The 21,199-nt window shown below is 34.1% G+C and overlaps 2 protein-coding genes across 2 annotated transcripts; one reads left to right on the top strand and one right to left on the bottom strand.

The window, feature by feature from the left end:
- Window positions 1-1,704: 1,704 nt before the first annotated feature.
- PRPL11 (plastid ribosomal protein l11) lies at window positions 1,705-7,898 on the bottom strand. Its single transcript, XM_022299888.2, has 4 exons — window positions 7,540-7,898; window positions 7,276-7,448; window positions 7,112-7,175; window positions 1,705-2,025 (listed from the first exon to the last, which is right to left on the bottom strand). Exons 1-4 carry the CDS (start codon window positions 7,796-7,798, stop codon window positions 1,817-1,819), a joined length of 705 nt encoding a protein of 234 aa, XP_022155580.1. The 5' UTR covers window positions 7,799-7,898; the 3' UTR covers window positions 1,705-1,816.
- Window positions 7,899-14,088: 6,190 nt separating this feature from the next.
- Window positions 14,089-14,955, top strand: LOC111025900 (uncharacterized). Its single transcript, XM_022303810.2, has one exon. The coding sequence runs from the start codon at window positions 14,207-14,209 to the stop codon at window positions 14,732-14,734; it is 528 nt and encodes a 175-aa protein (XP_022159502.1). The 5' UTR covers window positions 14,089-14,206; the 3' UTR covers window positions 14,735-14,955.
- The last annotated feature ends 6,244 nt before the right edge of the window (window positions 14,956-21,199 follow it).

Here is a 21,199-nt window from a genome sequence, read left to right as displayed (position 1 = left end):
TAGAAATCATATCCTTCAATGAGAAAGGTCATACTCATTGGAAACTCTTCAATCCCACCATTATTTCTCATAGAAAGAGGGAATTTTACAAAGTAAAAAAGACGAGACAAGAAAAAACAAAGGGTGGGCACGCTTATTTATATCAATTCAACCATGATCTTTAAGAGCACAAGTCACAAAAAAATAAAAAATATATATATATATAAATAATAAAGCCTCATGGAGAAAGCAGAAGTGTAATCAACGTGTGGGAGGGAGCAAATGGGAGTTTATGAAATTTAAAAGTACAAAATGGAAACTTGAAACAAATTATGAAAAACTTTTAATTTAATAGTTTTGATGTAATTCTATTGCTTTTTTTTTTGACATTTAGGATTTAGTGATTTAGTTGGAAGACTATCTAAAGCTTGACCATGAGGTTGTTTGGGAGATTAGATCAGTGATGAATGAATTTTTGTCCTCGAGCTTTTACTTTCAAGTTTAGTCGGGAGCTTTCTGGAACCGTTTGCAATTTCATGTTTCTTTGAGCTGCATGCCAAAATAATCTTGCAATTTCATGTTTCTTTGAGTTGCATGCCAAAAATATCTCAGTATGATTGGTAATCCTAGGAGTGTTCAACCCCTGGGCCAAGAAACTTGTTCTTTGTCTCGAGGGCTTTGATCTTAAATCAATCCATGTCTAACTTTGAAATCAAATGGATTGGAAGATTTTAGTGGGTGAGAATTAAGAAATTTTCTAATTCCAATGCACTAGGATTTTCATATAAAAAGGGGTCCTATTCAAAAGGAAAGAGATGGTTCATATCAACCACTTGCTCAAATTCAATGGCTATAGAAGTTCAACCCTTATGCTCAACACTACGTTTTGGCCCCAAGTCACTTCAAAATCTCACAAATGAACAAAACACCCGAAGAACAAACTTCCTCGCCCCTTCTTCGATTCCAAGCTCAACCTTCCTATGCTCACGATACGACGATACACCTCTACCTAGCTCACTTGCCATCCTTGAAGCCAAGTTCTCCACCCTACTTGGAAGAAAAGATGTGTAATGTCTATCTACCCCTTTCACCACAAGACAATCAATATGTGTCCACACACTATCATTCTCGACCCCATATCCTTGCCACAACTTAATTTCAACGTTAGAAATAGCTTTTAATCTCATTTCTAGCCTCACTAGTCTAGTTTGGGGCATTCAATCGACAATAGTTTTTGCAGTTTCGCGGGAGGTTTAGCTTGTTTTATCTGACCCTCTTTTTTGAGGCACCTTGGAACTTCAATTACTTGAAAAGATAATGCATTCATTGGTTGGCATAGCATCACTCCTTTTCACCATGACACTTTTTCACTAATGTGGTCACTACTTTGCCTCTTTTTTCCAGGGAGTTGTCAGAATTATTTGTGATAAGATATTGATTATAATTGAAAAGTTCTTATCAATAAAATTTTCATTTATCATATCTCAGCATCGATAGCAACCCAAGATGATCTCACAAACAAAGGAAACAAACAGATTCGAACAAAACAATCATGTGAATGAAAATAAAGTAAAGCGAGAAAGTTGCGATGGGGTTGGAGGACTTGGTTTGAGGTAAAGTAGCTACAGGTGAGGAACTGGTAGTTTGCATATTAGAGGCTCGAAAACGTCATGCTCTTCAAGATAAACAAAGAATAAAGTTAAGTAAAAGCAAGCATAAGACCCATATAGGAATAGGAGACATGATTGTGGAATTATAAATCATCTTACAGTAAGATGCCTCAAATATATTAAAGACGACAAAAAAGGAAAAGAATAAACCAATTTACCACAAATAGCTACACAAGTTCCTTCTTCTTAGGTTCGAGGACAGGAGGGTCAACCTCAATTCCCATATTGGCTGCTGTACCTGCTATGATTCTCATTGCGGATTCAATGGTTGTGCAATTCAAATCTGGTAACTTTTCAGCAGCAATCGCACGCAATTGTTCAATGGTTATCTTTCCCACTTTCTCCGCCTGTGGATCTTTTGATCCTTTTTCAACTCCTACATAGCCAACTCATAGAGGTTAAAATGCAGAACAGGTAGTGTGAGCAAACAACTTCTCTGCGTATGTAACGTAGTAGTGTATCAATGTAAATCTCCTGGGCATGCGTAAATAGTGTACATTTATTAGAGTTTTTTCAGAATATGAAAGTTCTGCAATCATTTGTGAAAATGATCAATTCACTTTACACAGCTTATAGTAGTGGACAGGTATCATAAAGAAAGATGACCCTTGTCGACTTTGTAACACAAAATATTTAGACCACTTGAAAAAATAACCATAAACTTTTTACTGCGGAATATACATCTTTATGTATGCCTCTGCTCCCTTCTAACTTCAGGATACATCCCCATAAAAAATAGCCATACATGCTCTAGTCTCAACAAACAACAAACTATAAGAACATACTCCGAGCTGTGAAATAGTTATAAGGAAATTATAACCTTGGCGCCCAGCTCCCTAAAAAGATGAAATGCCTATGCCAGAAATAACAAACACACCCTAATGTAACATATTTCATAGTTATCTGCAGCAAATATTGCAAATAGACTGAAATAATCAAAGGCAAGATAGTGCACACTTCTGCACCGGTGCAGTTTTTCTTTTTAAACAAAGAAAACCATTTTTATTAAGAGGAATGAAAGTAATCCAATTCCAAAAAATAATAGGGATGCGAATAATTGAGAAAACTAATAAAGATCAACAATGTGGAATCGAGCTTTCAGGTGGAAAGGAGGGCAGCTGGCTTTGGTTCAATCAATGCTATCAAATGAACTCATTTATATTAGTTATATCTCCTCACAATTCCTTAAAAAAAGGCATGACAACTAGGAAAGAAAAAAAGGGTAGCTTACAAAAATTTGCAGATGGAGGTGACAAACATATAGTGGATTGGGTCATGGTCCCAACATCAGTTTAGCAAACTTCTATAGGTCGTGGAGCTAAATAAAAAGGGTCTACTTGATGTAGGCTCGCTTTTAACATGTTTGTCATGTTTATATTTAGTGTAGGTTGTATTTATACTGCATATTTGTCTTTACTATTGGTAAGTTTAGAGCAAGTTCATTGTTTTTTTTTTTTTTTTTTTTTTTTGAAAAGAAACTATTTCATTGATAATATGAAATATTAGTACAGCATAGGGAAGAGACCCATAGGAGGGCTACAAAAAAGATCTCCAATTAGATAAGAGAGAGACATAACTATAGTGTTTGAAGAGAGGAGAGCATTTACACCAAGATACAATCAAACCAACTATAGAATCAAAAAGAAGTTGCATTGTGAGCTCTCTTCCTTGGAAAATTTGACGATTCCGTTCAAGCCAAACAGTCCATAATAAAGCCCGGACAAAATGGAGCCAAAGACAAAGTTCATTGTTTTGTTTAATTATTAAGTGTTGTGAACTTAGTTGTTGACTGTTTAGTCATTACTTCTACTGTTAGGTAACTTGTAACAAAGCCAATAAATAAGGCTTTAACTCCACATTAGAACCTGTTTTTTTTTCTAATTCATAAAATATGTTGACCTTTATGTTTAGCTCCACCAGAATTTAGCATTAGATCTTCAAGCAAGTCTTGTTTGACCAACATGGCAGCAAGCAAAAATCCAGCTGTGACCGGAGGCGAGCACTTGTCCTAGAGACTGTGCTCGAGGCTCGAGCAGAGGGCTTGTGCCCAATCAGTTGACAGCCACTGAAGGAACTGTGGATTAGCTGTACCATGCTACTTAAAACTTTATTAGCAATTTGCCTAACCTAAAACGCCACTGACAATTGTTAGAAGGAGCGGATTCAAAATGTGAAGTGCTATTTGGGCCTAATCTGGTCCTTGTGGTTGTGGTTAGAATGAGAGAATATGATCTTCAATGATAATTAAAAGATTTTTTGACTTTTGGCAAAATGAAATGAACAGCATATGGCCTCAAATTGAATGCCAATCATAAGGTCTTTTGTAATTACAGCAGCTTTGCAATCAACTTAAGATTCGAGGAGCCCCTTTTTCCCCCTAATACTCCTAGAAGAGGGATCTCTCTTCCATGCCTCGTTGGCAGTATTCCCTTCTTTTCTTTAAAGAAAGTTCGTCTCTAATAAAAACAGTGTACTCTTAGCTTTTCTCTTGGGAAGTTCACATGGAATTTCACAAGTCTTCAAACTGATTATATGGACCTCTGGCTGCTTCCTCGTAGTGATTCAATCTGAGAGTCATATGGCTCAATCACAATGGTTGTACTCATTTTTCTTGTGAGGAACAGTTATGTCAAAAGAATGAAATATATAGGAAGGGAAGCCCTATCCAAAAGAAGTTACATAAAGATATCCAAGTAGGGGCAATATAGGAAGTGAATATTCACAAAATCCTTAGAACTTGCACTCCCATAAAGAGGCAAGAAAAACAATGATGTACCAAACGTCGTGATACCCTTTCTAACAATTCTGAAACTATCCCTTCCCAACCAAGATTCTCACAAAAAAAAAGGTCATAACAGCGTCAAGCCACAAAACAGATCCCTTTTGAATTTTGAGTAAAGAAAGTCTATCCAAAAATTACATTGGATTAAGGCCTGAAATTAGAAGGAAATACAAAAACAAGTTCAAAAAGCAACCAACGGCCTCTACCAGAGATGGGTAGTCAGCTGGCATTCGATGAAGAGGCGGATAATATCTTACAAATATTCTTTCACCAGATGTACCAGCTGGGCCAAGAAGTTTAGCAACCATTTCAAATTTTTATAAATTTGGTAAATGCCTCCCAAATAATGAGACCAGTGGAAAACTTCGACATTTTTAAGAGAGTGATCCTGTTAAATTTTCTTGCTAACAAAGAGCGGAGAGGCATTGGCTCCTAAACACTGAGAGAGACTTGTATGAAAAAGCCTAATATTACTACCTAGAATCAAGCCTCCTACATGCCCTTCATGTGAGGAGAGAGAGAAATTAATTTTTTTTTCTTTATAAGAAACCAAGCTTTCATTAAAGAAAAACGAAAGAATATACGAGGGGCATACAAGAAACAAGCCCCATAAGAAGGGACCTGATCTCAATCCACAAGAATAACACCTAACTGGTAATTACAAAAAGTTTTAGAAATCGACACCCACAGAGAGGTATTAAATCTAACAAGCTCCTAAATTTCCTTCTAAAACCTCTCAAGTCTCAACCCCTCTAAAAATTCTACTATGCCTCTCGATCCAAATACCCCACAAAATAGCAAAAAAACAAGTCTGCCACAACATGAGTCTTCTATCCTGAAAGGGGTAACAACAACACCTCCATCATTGTCCTACACTCCTTATTACAAGCCCCAAAAACTTCCAGGAATCGACACCAAATTAACTCAGGGAACTAGCAACTCAATGGGATACACTCAAGGTCCTCATAAACACTTTTGCTAAGGGCACAACACTCAAGGTCCTCATAAACACTTTTGCTAAGGGCACAACACTGGGGACCAAAAAAAAAAGAACATCTTCAAATATGGTCCATTGTATTAACTTTCTCATGCAAAACCTACCAAGTAAAGAACCTATTTCCTTCATTTTTTACCTTTGAGAGCGAGGCGAACATTGAGGTATTAGGAGGAAGCGACAAAACACTCAAAAAAATTAAAGAAAGAACTACAGGTGAATCACAACAACGTGTTAAGGGACCAAATACGAAAGTCCTTTCTCCCTTAAATGAAATGAACCAAGATACAACCAAATCAACAACCTCCAACAACTCCCTATCCGTCAAAGACTGACAGGGACCTCAAGAAATAGAATGGGAATTACCCATGACCCCAACACAGAGGCCACTGATGAATGGGAAGATAGGGAATAAGAAGCACAGAGGTTTGTCACCCACCCAGCCATCCTCCCAAAAATAAGCCTCTGTACCATCCCAATAGAGCAAGAAACAGACTGAGAGAAAAAAAAATGAAAGAGGAGATAGCCTTCCAAGGGCATTTACTAGAACTCTCTGAGACCAGTTGAAACCCAATAAAAATGATGCAACCTATATTTGCTCACGATTTTAGAAAATACCGAACCAATAATCAACCTTCTGATCATTGAAGTTCCTTTTGAAATCCATAACCAGGCGTTTCTAACATTGCAGCCTCACAGACCCAAACCTAGACAGCCAACTTCCAGCCTAAGTATACAACTTGAGAAAAAATGGCGGTTGGGTCATCCACCCTAGAGCCCTCCTAAAAGCCAACCTTTGCCATTCGAATTGGCAACCGCCATCCTAGTTCTCTTAGAGATTCAGATTGTTGACCTGCCTATGAAGAATCGGGACTTCTGGAACTATTGTATTTAGTAGTTCGTGAACCAGCTAAAGGAGACTACACTAGACTTAGCAACAATCACCATATGCCACAAAGCCTCTCTCTCTCTCTCTGGAAAATCTGCAACTTTTGGCAAGTAGTAAGTACATCATTCCTCCTCTTAATGTTGCAAGTGCACATTCCTCCATAGGCCACCATCTCAATGTTATGTTTCAATGAATAAGGTACCGGCAAAATTGTTGCTTCAGGGGCCCCCAAAAGAAAACCCTTTGGATTTTGCCCACCTTCCTTGCACCATATGGAAATTTGAAAACTTAAAAAAATAAACTGATAAAACCTGTCAGCTTGGGCTAGGGTGATGCAGCCTCCTTGAAGATGCAGGACTTCTTCCATTTCTTAATCTTCTCATCTATTCCTTAGACTATGGGGTCCAAAATACTATGATTCTAGGATAACCACCTAATGGCATATGACATATCAAGGAAATTCAGGGGCCATTTCCACCTGACACTTGACAAGGAGGGCCACTAATGTAGAATCCTTAGTAAAGGCATTGATGTCTGCCACCATAGTTTTTATTTAAATTTACTCTAACCACAGAAGCCTTCTCCAAGATTTTGACCAATTTAATTAAGTTACTGTTTCTGAAGCGATTCGCAAAGGAAAGGAAGTAGGCTACCATTGACAAATTGTAAAGAATGGCTACCAGCTTTTAATATTTTAAACCAGATATTATGATCCTTATATAGCATATATCCCAGTGAAAACATAAAATTAACAAATGGCACCCAGAAAACAACATCAAGCAATTAAAGGGAAATACCAGCAGCCTTGAGAAGAAGAACTGAAGCAGGTGGGGTCTTCAACACGAAAGTAAAACTTTTATCCTGTTCCAAATCAAACAATAAGACATTACCAAATGAAGAAATGGCAGAGCGTTAATAGAGAGAGAAAAAAAAAAAAGAAAGGGGGGAGACAAGAACCCACATCGTAAACAGTAATTTCAACGGGAATAACGTAGCCGGCCTTGTCGGCTGTCTTAGCATTGTAATCCTTACAGAAGGCCATAATATTGACACCCTTCGAACCAAGAGCAGGGCCTACGGGAGGAGCAGGGGTAGCCTTGCCAGCCTCCAGAGCAAGCTTTATCATCCCAATTACTGTAAACCCCAGACGCAAGTTACACAAAAGCACAACCCAATTAGGGATAATGTGAAGGAAATGAAGGGTTTATCAGAATTAAGAAATTACCCTTCTTGGATTTTCCACCAGGCTTGGCCTTGGGAGGCGCCATTGAGATGACACTGAGACGCCTTGGACGGGAAGAGAGAAGTGATGAAGATTGGCCATTGCTGAGGAACTTTAGCGAGAAATTGAAGTTTGAAGACAACCCTGAAGTGGGTAAAGCAAGAAATGGAGAGGAGAGCTGCTTGCCGCCATTGGCACTAGTTTTTGAAGAAAATTGAGGAGAAAGAAGATGGTGTTGATAGGTGGAGAGGGAAGAAGCCATAGATAAGCAAAGACGCAGAGCTCTCGGATTTTCTTTTCGGATAAACCCCGGAAACCAAACGAAATTCAGTTTTCTTAAGTTGGTTTTGCCGGGGGTGTACATTTTTTTAACCCCTTTTCTTATTTAAATGTTGAAATCAAAAAATTCAATCTTTACATTTAAAGAACTTAAAATAAGATTTGCCAATTTAATATTCATAAACTTTCAACTTTATCGAATTAAATATTAAATCAGGAGGAATATCAATTTTAATACTAAGTTTGGAGGATATCACTTTTACTTCTATTATGGATCTACAAAATCACTCATGAATATCTAGTTACACTCATGTAAGAGGCAAAGTAAGTAGAGAAGAAGTATAGTCAAGTTTTTAAGTGGTTCCGCCAATTTACGTCTACGTTCACTGTAATGAGAACTTAATTAAGAAGTATACTCGAGTTTTTAAGTGGTTCAGCCCTACGTCCACTGTATGAGAACTTAATTTTTCACTTTAGTGCTTCAAATAATACAAGGTACGGAACAACCCTTTTATGTTTATATAGTAGTAGTATACTAACTCACTTTATTAACACGAGATGTCCACTTACCTAACTTTCAGTAGATTTTACTACAGTAATTTCTATAAAATATCCACCTTAAACCATACCGAAAGTGAAAGAATTGTCACTAATATCTTGATCATCCTTCGCCAATTAGGTGAATATCAGATAATGGGAGACGGTACTTGAATTTTGCTTGGTTAACATATCAACAGTATTGTTAGAGGTAACTTTCGCTACCTCATTTTGCCCATTTTTTTATTTGTTCTCTAACAAAGTGGTGGTTGACATGTATGTGTTTTGTTCTGCTGTGAAATTTCCTGGTCTTTTTTTTTAGTGTATGGTACTCTGATTATTGCAGTAGATATTCTTTTTAGGTTGTCATATCCAAAATCTTTTAGGGGAACCTTTTAGCCATAGAACTTTTTTTATTGCTTCAAATAGTAATATAAACTCTGTTGAGAGAGCTACTACGGGTTATAGGGTTGTTTCTGCTAATTACATTTTCCCCAACTAGGATCAAGTACCCATAAAGTGATCTCCTTTTATCGAGATCTCCAGCATAGTCTGAGTCTACATATCCATAAAGTAGTTGGTGTTTGATCAGTTGTCTTTCTATATGTGAGGCCTAATATTTTAGTCCCCTTTAGGTATCTCATTACCTACTTAGCAGCCTCTCAATGTCTTTTTTCATGATTCACCATGTCAATGTCTTTTTTCATGATTCACCATGACTCTGTTTATTACACTAGTTGCATATGCTACATCTGGTAGTGTACATATCACTAGGTACATCAGGCTCCCTGCAATACTTGAATAGAGTATAGATTTCATTGTCTTTAATGCTCAAAATCATTTTCTGCTCGACAATTTTCTAAGGAGAGCTTGTTGAAATGTTGGGTTATTTATGTTTTTACTGATTTCACATCATTCATTATAAACTTTGTAAGTATTCTTTTGTAGTAGGACAATTGATTTACGCTTAAGAGCTTGCACTTCTATTCCTAGGATTCAGTTTTGAGGCATCCTTTTACATGTACTAAATTATCATATCTTTTACTAGCGAGGAGCATATCATTTACGTATAAGACCAGAAAAATGTCACTTTTATTTGAGGTTGGTTTTAACATAGAAGCAATTATCATGTGCATTTCAACTAAACCTAATTTTTGTAGTGAATTCATCAAATCTATAGTACGTACCAAAAGATGGTCTCATAGGTACCTAAGAATACTGCCTTGACATCTAATTGGTCAAGTTTACTGTCCCTCTCAATTACTAAGATGAAATACTTAAAAAAACAATTGGAACTACTTTGTGTATTGAGAGAGTCGAACCACTTTGTAATATACTCTATTTATGTAAAATTAATGAAACCACTTTGTAATACTCCATTTATTTTATTGTGAAATAAACTACTATTGTAAATTAGGAATCCAGCTAAAACATAAATATAGCGTATCTAAATCAATATATCTGGTAAGAAACCTAATCTAAATATAACAAAATTGTGTAATCTAAAAATAAGGGAAAAAATGTTAAAATCAAAATTGTGGATATCTCTAAAAGTTAATGTTCAAAATGTATGTTCCATGTTTTTGTTAATTCATATTTTAATAATAAAATATGATTTTTTTTCAAGTATGTTTGGGGAGAAATATCTCTTCGCCACATGGAGGACGAGGATTCGCCGTTAACAGAAGAACTAGAGGAATGAGCCTACGGAGCTCCATCTCAGATCCTTCCGAGATGGGATGTTCCCCACTTCCTATTAAGGAATTCATTCGACGTACCTAGGAGTGTGTCCGAGGCCGACCTACGTGAACCCGACACATCCGACCTCAAATCCGACCAAGGTAACCGCCTGTCGAAACTCCTGCCGGAACCTAAACCTATAAATAGAGGGCCTCATTTCACCATCAGGTATGAAATTTCTCCTCGAACTTAATATTGAGTCCGAGCTGCTTACTGACTTGAGCGTCGGAGGTTTTGCCCTCTTGTGCAGGTCTTCCCTTCGCGTTTCGGGTCGGAGCAAGGACCGGGTACGAGCTAGATTAACGTTGTGCAAATCCTTGCATAAACAAAGTACAACACGTGGGGTGGATGATCAAACTCACAACCTCTGAGTTATGCTCGCTTTGGCAATAAAGTATGAATTAATGGATATGAGTAATACAAAAATCATTCGAAATTTATGTAGATATTTTAAAATAAATTTATCGCTTAAGAAACATTAAGAAAAGAGTAAAAATACTCTTTGTCTCGAGCATGAGGAAATGTATTTATTTGGTCCCTAAATTAAAAAAATAACAGTTTGGTTCCTGACCTTTAGAAAAGAACTTATTTGACCGGTAGTTGACTAACAGAAAAATAACTTTGACATAATTGAGCTAGCAAATTTTGAATGACGTGATAATGTTAAATAATTTTTACATACGTTTAATTTTCAAACTCAATTATATTAAAATAGGTTGAGAGACTTTCTAAATGTGAAGATCGAACTGTTACTTTTTGAGAAGTGAAATAAACATCCACTCCTCAAATTAAAAGACAAATTTTATTTTATATCTCGAACTTTGAAGAGGTCACGTCCCTCTCGTTCATTGAACTGTTGACAGTGGCATTTGGATGGCAAAGGCATCCCATCATTCTCTTTCCTCTTTCCCTTTTCCATCATCCTAATGCTACCTTTCTCTCTCCTATTTTTTTTTTTATTATTTTCACTATTTTTTACTCCTCTAATCTCGTATTGACGCATATGTTTTACTTTATATTAATGATACATGTGCTTAAAAGTGATAGTTTATAACTTAAATTATCTATTGTCTAGTTCAAAATAAAACAAATTATCCACAATTAAAAGTTTTTAGATTCTTTTGTGTGGTATCCGTGAACTTTTAAAATATTATTCTTTGTCTGACATATTTGTACATTTAATTATTCATCTAAACCTCGACAATATTTTCATATGTGATTGTGTAGTACACCACGTTTAAAGAAAAAAAATGAAGTGATTTAGTTCAAAAAGTAAAATACTTTATCAACTAACTTAATTAAAGTAATTAAACATCCCAGTATCAAAGTGGGTGGCTCTAAACATCCAATTAAATGCTTCAAAATCTTATTTTAGAATTTCTCAAAACCTACATTTTGATTATCGAAAATTTTAAAAATTTCTACTTTCTAATGAGTTAAAAAAATACTCTTTAAAATTTTAACAGAAGACTAACAAATTTTTTTAAAAAAAATGCTTTTACTCATCCATAAGCACGTTAAAAAAAAAAAAAAAAAAAGAAATGCCAAACAAACACATTATTAGGTAATTGGTAATAATATTGATGATCATATTGTGTTTTTGTGACATTTCAGGATGGCTATAAAAAAGATGGAGTAAAATTTTGACCTCATTGCCTTAAACTATAATTTGGCTTTCTATGACCTTATTGATAGTTTTTACAAACTTCATTACCATAGAGCTCCATTGTCAATTCATTCAGCTGTAGCCTAATACCACATCGCTTTGATGAATTCATTTTCTCTACAATACTCGTGATTTGTTGATAGTCTAAAGTTTGATTCTCGAAACTTTCAAAATTGTATTTTAGTAGGTTCTAAACTTTAAAAAGTGTCTAATAAATTAAATCTTAGAACTTTCAATGTTGTGTCTTCTAATAGATTTTCAAACTTTAAAAAGCGTTTATTGATTTTGTGTCTAATAAATCCTTAAACTTTAGAAAATATATCATAAACCATGGATTTAGCATCAACTTATTAGACATCTTTAAAATTTTAAGAGCCTATCAGACATTACTCGAAAGTTTAGGTATTTTCAACTTTAAGAATCTATTCGACATAACCTTGAAAGAGCATCACACCATATACTTGTTAGCTTTACGAGAGTTTCAACCATATCATATGTTTTGATAATAACAAACTTTATTTACTAACAATTTTTGTTTTTCAAAATGTCCACAGTGTAAAGCTCAGAAAGACGAATCTGACACTCGTTAAATGACTCAAATCGGGTTTCAAAAGAAAAAATTATTGTCAAAACAAGTCTATGAGAAAAACCAACTTGATAGATTGACCATAAATAGAAGTTGACACTTCACCTATGACAGATTTTTACCATCCAACAATAGTGAGAGAACATAGCTCAAGTGGTTAATGCACATATCTCTGACCAAAAAAGGTCATGAGTTCAAACCTTGCCTCGTTGCCTCCACATATTGTATTAAAAAAAAAACAATAGTGAGATAACGACACATGGAGCATTCAAATGAGAAGTCACCAAATTTATCTTGTTTCACACGATTCATCAAGCAAAAATCACATTTCTCTTCTTCAATTTTGTTCACTCCAAATCACAAATTTCTCATTCATGCCCATTTTTTTAGAGATACATTAGAATTGGTTATTTAATCATTCCTTTAGTGCGAAATTTGTGTATTTTACCTTTAGTTCATTTTTCATCATTTGGGATTTTGTATTAAGGTGTGGATGCACCTTAGGATTGTTAAAGTGGTTTGATCTTGAACAAGTGAAAAAGATCGATATAGATTGGATCTTGAACCTAAAAAAAAATCGATGGAGAGTTTACTTCCGAATACATAAAAAGAATGGCGATCAATTTGGTTCCTATCTCCAACAAAGTCATCCTAAAAAGAAATCTTTGAAGTAAAAATTTCTGAACCCACTATAAAATTTCATGGTGCAATCTCTTCTTTACTCCCTTTAATTTCTGCATTTAAAATTATTTTTTATTTTTCCAATGGCTTGTTATTCTTAAATTCCTCTTGATTAAACGGAAAAGTTGATAAGTAAACCTTATTCACCTCTCTGTGTTGTCATAAGATCATACCATGTTAGAGCGAGCATCTTTTTATTTTATTTAATTTTTTTAGATTAATGCTTTTTTATTAGTGAAACTTTTTGTCAAATTTCAAAATTCTGAAAAAGTTTACAAATTATTTTTCTTGAACCTTACTTTATTGGAAAAACAATTTTATGTAGAAACCAAATCTACAAAATTTACTTTTTAATTTTTGAAAATTTTTTTGGTTTGGAAGAAAATTTTCAAAAAATATTTTCTTCTCAATCTTGGTTTTTTTTAATTGTTATCCTTTAAATCTCAATTTCTAAATATTACCTTTTTTTGAAATTTAATTGTTTAAGACATAAACTTTTGAACACCTCTAATTCATGTTATAGATTCGACACACACATTTCTTGGGACTTGAATATGCTATCAATATCTTGATATGTTTTAAAAACATAAATAGAGAAATAGAGAATAAACTCTGGATGAAAAAATTGATGAAAAAAAATCTGTTTTTAGGGCCTAGAGATGATGAAAAGTTACAAACACTTTAGATTCATATATTAATTATCACTTTTAGATTCATATATCTCTTATTATTAACGATATATTTGTAAATTAAAAAAATTAAGAGAGGGAAAATAATAATATGATTATACATTATAAATTTTTCTTTTAACATAACATATAGGGACGAGGATCAAACTCACAGCCTCTCAATTGAAGACATATACTAATTATCGTTGAACTATGCTCGCTTTAGCTGTAGATTATAAGTTTGTTTAATATTGTTGAGGCATGTGAATTTTCAAATAACGTTGACGAAGTAACATCCATAAGTTTGAAATAGTGGGTCCAAAATGTCAAAATAATAATAATAATAATAAAAATAGTGGACCAATGATTTACAGAAATAAATATTCAATAATCCTCCATTGCCGGTTTTATATAAACCTTTACCTTTCCGGGACGGACCAAATCAAAACCGAGACCGCCTCTTTATTGAAAAAGAAAAAAGCAGAGCGCCGTTTCCGTTGGCCCTGAATCTTGATGGGTTTCCTCTATTTCGCCATTAACGGCCACCGCTGCTCTCAAATCCTCCATTTCTTCACCGGAATCTTCCGTCGATTGAAGCACCTGGGGGTGTATTTGGGTGTGCTGAAGCCGCCGCCGCAGCAACCGGAGGACGCCGACGATCGTGTTGACCGGCCGACGAGTTACGTTTTCGTGACGGAAGGGCTGTGCCCGTCGCTGGTGACGGTTCCGGCGACCGATCTCCAGGCGAGGATCAAGAAGAGCCTTCCGATTGTGGAGTTTGGGGACTTTGCAGCGAAAGGGGAACTGAAATTTTGGGAAGATTGGGAAGAAGAAGAAGAAGAAGAGGAGAAGGGAAGGTGTACGATCTGCTTGAGTAAAATGGAGAAATCGGAGAAGATGAGAGAGCTCTCCAATTGCTGCCATGTCTTCCACAAGGAGTGTTTGGATACGTGGATAGACGAATTCCAGATTACTTGCCCTATTTGTAGATCCATGCTTTTGCCCGCCGGAGAAGGCGACGGCCTCCGCTATTTCCGTTGATTCTCAGATTCCGCCGCCGGAAATCCTACCGCCTCGCTCTCGCCCTCGGCTTGCTCTCAAGAAATTGTATTTCGATGTTTCTATTTTTTTTTTTTGTTTTTATTTATTTATTTTAGATTAACGACAGAGGTGGCCGGAGAAAGACTGTAATTTTATTTTATTTTTTATTTTTGCAAAGAATGTAATTCATTTTTCTTCTTCCAGAATTTGCTTTTTTCTTCCTTGCATGTTGCATCCACCTTCCATGCTCTTCCAAAGTGCTTTTTTTTTTTTTTTTGCATCCTCTCTTCTAATTATAAAAAATCCAACGATAGGAGATATTTGCACGATATCAAATACAAAAAAAAAAAAGTCAAATTACAAATTTATTCTTCTAGACTTTTATAGTTTATGTTGATTAATAAATGTTTGAATTTTCAATTTTGGGCCTCACAGAGGTTCTTCACCATTTTTAATTTTTTTTTAATTTATGGATTTATTTATTATAAGATTGAATTTTGAAATCCTACCGCCTCGCTATCAAGAAATTGTATTTTGATGTTTTCTAATTTTTATTTTATATTATTTTTCTATTTTGGATTAACGAGAGACGTGGCCGGATAAAGACTGTAATTTTATTTTATAATTTTCTTTATTTATTATTTATTATTATTATTTATTTTTTTTGCAAAGAATGTAATTCATGTTTCTTCTTCTTCTTCCAGAATTTGCTTTTTTCTTCCTTGCAATTTTCGTTCCACCTTCCACGATCTTCCAAAGTGCTTTTCTTCCTTTTTTTTTTGAAAAAAAATAAGAAAAGATATTTCTTCTTTGCATTCTCTATTCTAATTATAAAAAATCCAACTAGAAGATATTTGCACGATGTTAAAAAAAAAAAGTTAAATTACACATTGGTTTATAAGTTCACAATGTATTTAATAAATGCTTGAATTTTCAATTTTGAGCTCTCATGAGTTTTTAACCATTTTTAAATTTTGTTTTAAATTTATGGATCTATTCCATGCAAGATTGAACTTTGTATCTAATAGAATGTGACCTTTTTGTGTTTAATAGGCAAGATTTTAAATATTGATGTCCATGAAAATGTTGGGGTCTAAATTTCATGGAAATATAGATAAAATGTCGATACTGTAAAAGTTGAAATTAAAAAATTGTAAAAATATTTAAATTAACAAATAAATATTTTCCTATTTCTAAATAAGTTAAAAATAATTAATATTAATATTAAAAAATATGAGATTATTAGATACAATCGTAAAAGTCTTTTATTCAAATTTTGAAAGGTCTATTTTTAGTAACCTAAAATTTTAAGAAACTAATTATTTTAGTTTCTGTTGTTATGCTATCATCAATTATTTAACCATTTGATAATATGTAAGAGAATTATAAAAATGACAATAACTAAAATTATTAACTTCTTAAAAATGCTTAACCCAAGTAACATAAAATTGAAAATTTAGAGGGCAAAATAAATTTCAATTATATTATTTTTCATCTTTGAAATCATTTTTAACTTTCATAAAAAATTTTATTATTTTAATTTAGCAAAGTGAATGGAATTGTTAGTTTTTTATACAGGAAATATGTGTTTTGAACCTTCGAACTTCAATAGAAAAGAGTAGATAGATTTTATTACTGACATGTTGATATTAGCACAAATGATTTTAATTTTAGTACAAAGTTTTAATATTAATAAGAAACAAGTCAACAATTTACATGGCTAAAAATAGCTCAAAAAAAGTTAAATGTCTTTGTCGAGATTAATTTCTCATCAAAATTAATATCTGTCATCAACGAGGGAGACTATCAATATAAAGAGTAAAATGAAAAAAAAAATGAGGGAAAATACACTAAATCACCCATAACTTTTTTTTTTTTTTTTTTTTGTAATTTTCAATTTCATCTTTAATCTTTTGAAGCTTTCAATTTACGTCTTAAGTTGAACACTCTCAATTACGTTCTTTTGTTTTAAATCATGTGTAAAATATGGATTGCAAGGTGGTTCAAGGGGAAATCTTCTGCTAGAGATTGTTTCACTTGGATTTCGATTTTGAAATCCAAACCTCTATTTTCCAGTTTCAAAATAGAGTAAAAATATATTAATAACAACTCTAAAAGAAATTCATTAGATATTGATCTAAAAAATATGGTAGGGTAAACTACCGTCTCTGGAGCAGGCTATTGGTGTCAAAGAGGAACGTTGTGTTGGGATAATGGAGCCAAAACAGATGACTTGTGTCCTACGAGGAAAAAGATTTTCAACGCTACTACCAATTCCTACAAGGAGTATGATATTATTGTCTTAGGATATTTGACCTCTTATAAATAGAACACTTTTGTTAAGGTTTCATTTATACAGAATCCAAATAAGAGAGACTTGTGGTTGTGGGCAGTGCGTGAAAAAAAAGAGTTTATATCTCGTGGGTTTTAGTGAGGGTATTTCCAATTATGTAATTCTAGGTAGCTATTGTTAGAGTACTTAGGAGCAAGATAGTAATATCTTGAGTGAGATCTCCATTGTAATATTCTCAACTATAGTTGAACCTGATTTTTCACAGAAGACTGGACGTAGTCCCAAGATAGGGGCGAACCAGTATAATCCCTGTGGTGTTAAGCTTTTTTATCCCAACAATTGGTATCAGAGCGTTTGGTTCAAATGATCATGGGATCAGTAGAGAAGTCAGGTTTTAAAGGAATCATGAAGTTCGATGGGGCCAATTTCGAATATTGAAGAGGCAGATTAAGGATTACTTCGACCTGCAAGAAGTTGAATAAAGCTTTAAAGGAACGACCAATAGAGATGAAAGATGAAGATTGGGTAGAGACGAATGAACAGGCAGTTGCTTTTATCAGATTGTGTTTGTCGATGAATGTGGCAAGTCTCGTAGCAAACGAAACGACAGCAATAAATCTGATGAAAGCACTGGATAATAGGTACAAGAAACCCTCAGATAATAATAAGGTATATCTTCGTAAGGAGATTCTTTAACATTCAAATGGAAGAAAATACTTCTGTCAACTCCCACATAAATGAGGTCACAAAATTAATCAATCAATTGACATCAGTTAAGATTACTTTTAGTGACGAAATGAATGGTATTCAGTTGCTAACATCTTTACCTGAAAGTTGGGAAACGATGAAGACAGCAGTGTCCAATTCGTTAGGAGATAAATCTTTGAAATTTTTAGAAATTTGTGATGCAGCAATTGCTGAAGAAATTCGCAGAAAGGGGAGCGGAAATATACGATTGAAGACCAATAGTGGGACTGAGTTATTACTGCGAGATGTCAAGTATGTACCTAGTATCAGAATGAACCTTATCTCTACAAGTAAGTTGAACGATGATGGTTATCAGAGTGAATTTGGTGGGAACCAGTGGAAGCTCACCAAACGATCCAAGTTGGTGGCAGTTGGCCATAGAAGATCTACAATTTACACGTCACAATTGAGTGTTGTCAGAGGATCGTTGAAACAATGGATGCAAGTTGCAGATGGTGTCCAAAGAGGTAGGACTGAGCCAGCAACAAAGACAACCATAACAGATCAGGAAGATCTACCATCAATTCAGGAACAACAATTAAGAAGTCAAAGAACGAGAACATGTTCTTTAGGTTGTCAGAGATTATACCCAATTGTCAAACGGATGGGTGAGTTGATGAAGTCGCGTCAGCGAACAGTTGCATCAGAGAAGATGAACCCAGTAGGTACTGAGGTAAATAATGGAGTTTCAATTTTGGCAATAGGCTTTAATAGAGTTGTCAAGTCATCAGTGGGAATTTCTTTCTTCAAGAATAAGTGTTTGAAAACAAAGAAGGAAGCTTCAGATATCGCCACTTAGTTTAAGTGGGATCACGTGGCTGTATCTCTTACGTCTGGGAGACAAGACCACGTAAATTGCCCGACCTCAAGCAAAGATAGATCAGACTAGTGATCTATGACATTTTGTTTTACAAGTTTTCAGACTTGCAGGAGAAGCCTTGAAGATTTTTTCAAGAAGATCAGAAGTTGTTGCAGAAGAAGCTTTGGAGTTTTTCCAAGATTATCAAAGACTATTGTTGCAGTGGGAGGCAAGATCGATGTTTTGTCTCCAAGTGGGAGATTGTTGGGATAATGGAGCCAAAACATATGACCCGTGTTCTACGAGGAAAAGGATTTTCAACACTACTACCAATTCCTACAAGGAGTAGAGTATTATTGTCTTATAAGGATTACAATATTGTTTTCCTATAAGGATTGAGATATTTGACCTCTTATAAATAGAACTCTTTTGTTAAGGTTTCATTTGTACAGAATCCAAATAAGAGAGACTTGAGTGGTTGTGGGTAGTGTGTGTAAAAAGAAGTTTGTATCTCGTGGGTTTAGTGAGGGTATTTCCAATTGTGTTATCCTATGTAGCCATTGTTAGGGTACTTAGAAGCAAGATAGTAATATGTTAGGTGAGATCTCTATTGTAATATTCCCAACTATAGTTAGAACCTGCTTTTTCGCAGAAGACTAGACGTAGTCCCAAGATAGGGGTGAACCGGTATAATCTCTATGGTGTTAAGCGTTTCTATCATTATCTCTTATTCCTTTATTATTGTTACTTACTTATTTACTTTTAGCTTGTGGAAGGAGAAAATCAAATAGTTCATGTTTGAAGAACTTACAGGAGGATCGATTTATCTATATATATTTTTTCCCAACACGTTGATAGTAGGCAGGGGAATTGAGTAATTGGATTCCTTTCAAATATTCACAAAATTTATATTTGTAAGAGTTGTGTTTGACTGTTATTATAATTTTTGTGTATCAAATTAGGAAATTATTTGATTGAAGAATCATGATGAAGATGTAATTTTCATGGAAAATTTCAAAATGAAGCAAACACCCTTACCAATAGAGCCATGGATTGAAAAAGTATATTGGAAAAGGTAATTTTTCTCATTTCTTAAACCCTTATACATTTTCTTAAGAGGCTTTTTTTTTTTTGATAAAGTAAGAGAACTTATATTATACCCAAAATGTTATCTCATCTCTACTAGGCTTTTACAACTCACCCATTATGTTTAATAAGAGAAAACAATTTATCAATCAAATCTTTTTGTGACATGTATAAACTATATTTCAAATATTTGAAAGCTGAGAGGTGTTGGACTATACTAAGGGAGATTATTTGATAGAAGAATCATGATTGTTTATGCAACAAATATCGACCAAGTATACTTGGTCAAAGTATTGTGATTGGAAGAGTTTGGGTGTCCAAAAGAGTTGGAAAACTGCTTAGCAAGGAAGAATCTGCACAATGAAACAAACACTCAGATGTTCCAGTCAGTTTTAGTTCGACCTTAATAGAGAGACCGAACTAGAATGCATTACTTGACTGAAGAATGAAGTGGTCTATTTATATGTTAGGTATCCGACTGGCAATCAGACATGTTGGACTGAAGGTTAGCTTGTCGGGCACGCATGATCTGAATAGGTATACCTCCATATGATGTCGATGTCTCTAATATCAAACTAAGTGTTGAAGGTCATTCTTAGGGGAGAATGATCCTTAATGATAGACCTACTTATCTGCTATCCTCCGCACGATGTCCATCAACACCTCCAACAATGATGTGATCAAGATGTTTTAACTTTTATAGAAAAGTTTAAAACAAAGCAACACTGTTAAAATGGAATTATGGATTGCAACAGTATTTTGTATAGTGACATAAGGGCAAACAGAGTGCCTAACCTAAGTCATATGGAAGTTGTATCATGACAGGCAAACTAAGTCTTCCTGGTTGATGAAACTCAAAGTTAAAAATAGAAATACTCACCTTATCAAGTTCACAAGCAAAAGTAATTTTAATAAATTAAGGGGATGAAAAAAAAGAAAATGGAAAATCAAGTTGTAATAAATTATGTTTTAATCTTTTTTTTTTAATAATATAGAGTATGTTATAAGTTTAATCATTGAACTTTTATGATTTAAAATGTTGATATCTAAAATGTTGATATCAACAAAAATATCGATGTCTTAATGTTATCAAAATTTTGATATAGATGTTGACATATCAACAGAAATTTAGTAGCGGAGACCAAAGCAAAATTTTAAATATCAATGTCGATGGAAATGTTGAGATCTCAATTTTATGAAAATGTCGATTAAAATATCGATAAAATGTCAACACGAGTATTTTTGAAAATATTAAAAAGTATTAAACAAATATTTAAATTAATAAATAAATATTCACTATTTTTAAATAAGTTAAAATGGTCGGTATTAATTTATCTATATCTATATATATATATTTTAATATAACATGTCGGGAACGGGATTCGAACTCTCAACATTTTGATTGGAGGTATAAGTCAATTACTGCTCAATTATATTTGTTTGACAATTTTATATCTATATTAGTGATAATTTATTAGTATTTTTTATATTTGGTCCATTTTTATTGTAATACTGTGTGAAAACATCGATTTACTTCGTG

This window comes from Momordica charantia (genome assembly GCF_013281855.1).
Source record: "Momordica charantia cultivar OHB3-1 chromosome 6 unlocalized genomic scaffold, Mcharantia_2.0 BLBB01000006.1, whole genome shotgun sequence".
Taxonomy (NCBI): domain Eukaryota; kingdom Viridiplantae; phylum Streptophyta; class Magnoliopsida; order Cucurbitales; family Cucurbitaceae; genus Momordica; species Momordica charantia.
Note: the sequence above shows the minus strand (reverse complement) of the source record. Positions and strands in the feature narration are given on the sequence as shown.